The 3,358-nt window shown below is 55.5% G+C and overlaps 1 protein-coding gene across 1 annotated transcript; it reads right to left on the bottom strand.

Moving 5' to 3' along the window:
* Window positions 1-436: 436 nt before the first annotated feature.
* VDBG_05593 (ADP/ATP carrier protein) lies at window positions 437-2,144 on the bottom strand (the record flags this gene model as incomplete). The annotated part of the gene is made up of 3 exons (XM_003004434.1): window positions 437-1,281; window positions 1,334-1,678; window positions 2,000-2,144. The coding sequence occupies 3 exons, from the start codon at window positions 2,033-2,035 to the stop codon at window positions 730-732; spliced, it is 933 nt and encodes a 310-aa protein (XP_003004480.1).
* Window positions 2,145-3,358: the final 1,214 nt, after the last annotated feature.

Genomic DNA, 3,358 nt, shown 5'->3' with positions numbered 1-3,358 from the left:
CGATGTGCGCAACGAATGGAACCAGACGGGGCACTGCACAGACGATGATGATGCCCTCGTGTCGATGCAACAAGTTGTTGCGTGATTGGACAAACTCGGCAGGTCCTGAACGCCTTGCAACAGCAGTTTAAAGCTGCTGCAAATTGGTGATCTTTGCCTACTGCGAGTCGCCCGCTGGACGCTGTACCTGTAGCCAGGCGGTCAACCTATCTTGACGGACGCAAAGTTGTACCCGCGCAAGAGGCACGGTGCAGCACCGCGCATCTCACTGAACGCGCGTTGGGCATGCAGTCGATGTGGGTCCATTTATCTGGGACATTGTATCCAATCAGAACTAACTCGAGAGGACACGAAGTCACGCGATCACTTGGGAAAAGAGACTTCGCCAAGCATACAAGAAGCACATTTCGAGTTCACAGGCAAGGAAACAGAAGTATGGAGTACAATCAGGAAATTCCCTTTGGAGACGTATAATTACAGCGAGCAAGGCGCACTCAAAGCGAGTTCAGGGAAAGAAAACGCCTTGCCAGATGCCAGTCTAACCGCAAAGACCCAGGCGACCACCGTATTTTGATGGCTGGGTATCTTTGCTGCAGCTTCCCTCGCACCCCGCGAGCCACTCATCCTTGTCTATTCCAGGCCACCCTTGGCCACACCCCTCGCCTTCCATCAGGCAGTCGTCATTATACCACCGCCCGACTTGTTCTTGTTGTTGTGGAGCGAAATCGCTTATTTGAAGGCCTTGCCGAAGAGGAGGACCTGGAGCTGGTCGTAGATGGAGAGGACACCAGCACCGGCAACACCACGGAGGATGTTGGCACCGGCACCCTTGAAGAGAGACTTGACACCCTCCTTGGCGACGATCTGGCGACCAGCGTCGAAGGCACCGGAGTAGTGGACGGCCTCACCGGAGGTCATCATCATGCGACGACGGATGGTGTCAAGGGGGTAAGAAGCGATACCGGCACCGGTGGTGACGGCCCAACCAAGAGCGAAAGAGGCGAGGAAGTTGCCCTCAAGGTTACCGGTGAGGACGACGGGCTTGATGGAGTCGTACATGCCGAAGTAGAGACCACGGTAGACAACGATACCAGCAACGGAGGGCATGAAACCACGGTAGAGACCGGCAATACCGTCAGAGGCGAGGGTCTTGCGGTAGACATCGACAAGACCGTTGAACTGGCGCTCACCACCCTTCTTGGCGTTCTTGGCGTCGTTGGCCAGACGGGTACGGGCGTAGTCGAGGGAGTAGACGAAGAGGAGGGAAGTGGCACCGGCAGCCTTGAACATGTCAGCACGCTGATTGGGCGACAGGCATCGGGGCAGAACTTACACCACCGGAGGCAAGGTTACCAGCCATCCACAGGGCGTAACCGTCACGCTCCTTCTTGTAGCCGAACATGGCCTTGAACTTATCACGGAAAGCGAAGTTCAGGGCCTGGGTAGGGAAGTAACGGATGACGTTGGCAGTGTTGCCACGCCACAGGGACATGACACCCTCGTCGGCGGCGGTACGCTTGAAGCACTCGGCAATGCCGTCGTACTTGCGGTCAAGACGACCCTGCTTCAGCATCTCATCCTGGTTCTGGATGAGGAGCTTGACACGCTCAATGGGGGCGGCAGCGGTCTTGGAGACAGCGGCGGAGACACCACCCATGAGGAAATCCGCCACGAAGGGCTGCGAGACGAAACGTTAGCTTGTTGTACAGAAGAGTGTTGACCGTGCTGGTAGTGTTGATGGAAGTCATGATGCTTCGCGTCGACCTCCAATGCTTCGGTGCCTTCGGGCTTGGACGAAAAGCAGCGCGCAAAGAGAAATGCCTCTTCGCGCGCAGACCCTTTTTGCCAGCATCGATCTTCAGCCAATCGTCCACAAATGGTCAATTGAATGAGGAGTTGTCCGACGAAGCATTGGTGATGATGGACAATCGGGCTCGAGCGTCGTCGTCGCGAGGGATTTTGGCGAACCGTGAAGAAAAAGAGGACGGGATTCACGTACCGGCATGCCCAGAACGGTCTGCTTCTCGACGGACATTGTGACTGCTTCAACGGAATAACCTGACGAAGAAAGGATTGAGGGGAGAGTGGTTTCGATGAACCGGAGGTGGATGAAGACAGGTAATAGAGGCAGTCGTCGACTGGATGGGAGGTAAGAAATGGAAGGAAGATTTTTTTCTGGCAGCGAACGCCTTTTGAGCGATTCCTCCCGGGCCAGCACGCACTGGCCCGGGGCGCAAGTGGATACATTGGCCTGTCGCTCTTGCCTTCCCCTTTGCAAGCCCAGCAGCCGCCCGGGCCAATTCACCCCCCCAACCCCCATTTCTCACTTGCCCCGGCAACCCCGTTGGCCTGAGGCCGCTGCGCTAATTGGCTGAGTTGACCCGGTTCAGCCCGACCGAGATTGGATCGGGTGTGGGGGGCTGTGTGAATTGGCTCCTTTGGTGGAGAGCAATTTTTTTGCGACTTCACTTCACGATCGAGGCATTTGAACTTTGGGATCTACTATCAAACCCTGAAAGACGGCCTCACGAGGGCTCGCTAGGCAGCCCAATCCAGTGTTTTCCTAGGCAATTGGACTTGTTGCGCCATGTCGCCGCCCGGGGCGTAAGCTACCACAGGCTCTCCAGCCAACCGTCACCATCGTGAGCATACACACCTACCTGGATGACTTTGAACGCTCCTTCACCAAGGGATGTCACGGCTCCCCAGTGATTGGCTAGGCGGGGGCGTTCCATCTGGATCATTGACCCGACCAACCCGGTATCCCTGACTTCACAAGTCAACGACTTCTCGAACATCGACCTTACAAAGGGTTTACGTTGGGTTGCACTGCGTAAACCCGCGTGACATTCAAAAGTCTTTGGGACCGCACAAGTATGATTCTCCGATGGCAACTTCATCATCTTGTTGCTGGTTGTCAAGCGGTGCGTGATTCGGGTCAGTGTCTACCATTCAGAAGACCCCCAGCAACCCTGCCATTGTCAATCAGGGGAGCTTGCGCTTGAATACATGTTGTTAATAAATGCTCTCCCAAAACGAGATGCCAAATCCGCCATGCCTGGCTTGCCCAAGGGCATCTGGTGCGTCATCCCGCTTTGTCGCGCACATATCGACAGGCGTCGCCCAACTCCTCAGAATGCTGTCGATACCGGTCAAGACAACTGGCAAGGCTTAAGCAGCCTGGGAAGAACACTCCGCCGAGGATCAGAACTACATTGCTGTGATAACATCTTCATCTAGGAGGTGGAAAATCGTCTCGGGGCGAGAGGACTTGCCCTTTAAGCGGAATAACAACCCATAGGTATCAGAGCCGCAACCGCATATCATTGGTCTTGAGGGTCGATACTCAGCAATGCTC

This window comes from Verticillium alfalfae, genomic scaffold, assembly GCF_000150825.1.
Source record: "Verticillium alfalfae VaMs.102 supercont1.6 genomic scaffold, whole genome shotgun sequence".
Classification (NCBI taxonomy): domain Eukaryota; kingdom Fungi; phylum Ascomycota; class Sordariomycetes; order Glomerellales; family Plectosphaerellaceae; genus Verticillium; species Verticillium alfalfae.
The sequence above is the reverse complement of the archived record's forward strand: the minus strand, read 5'-3'. Positions and strand labels throughout refer to the sequence as shown.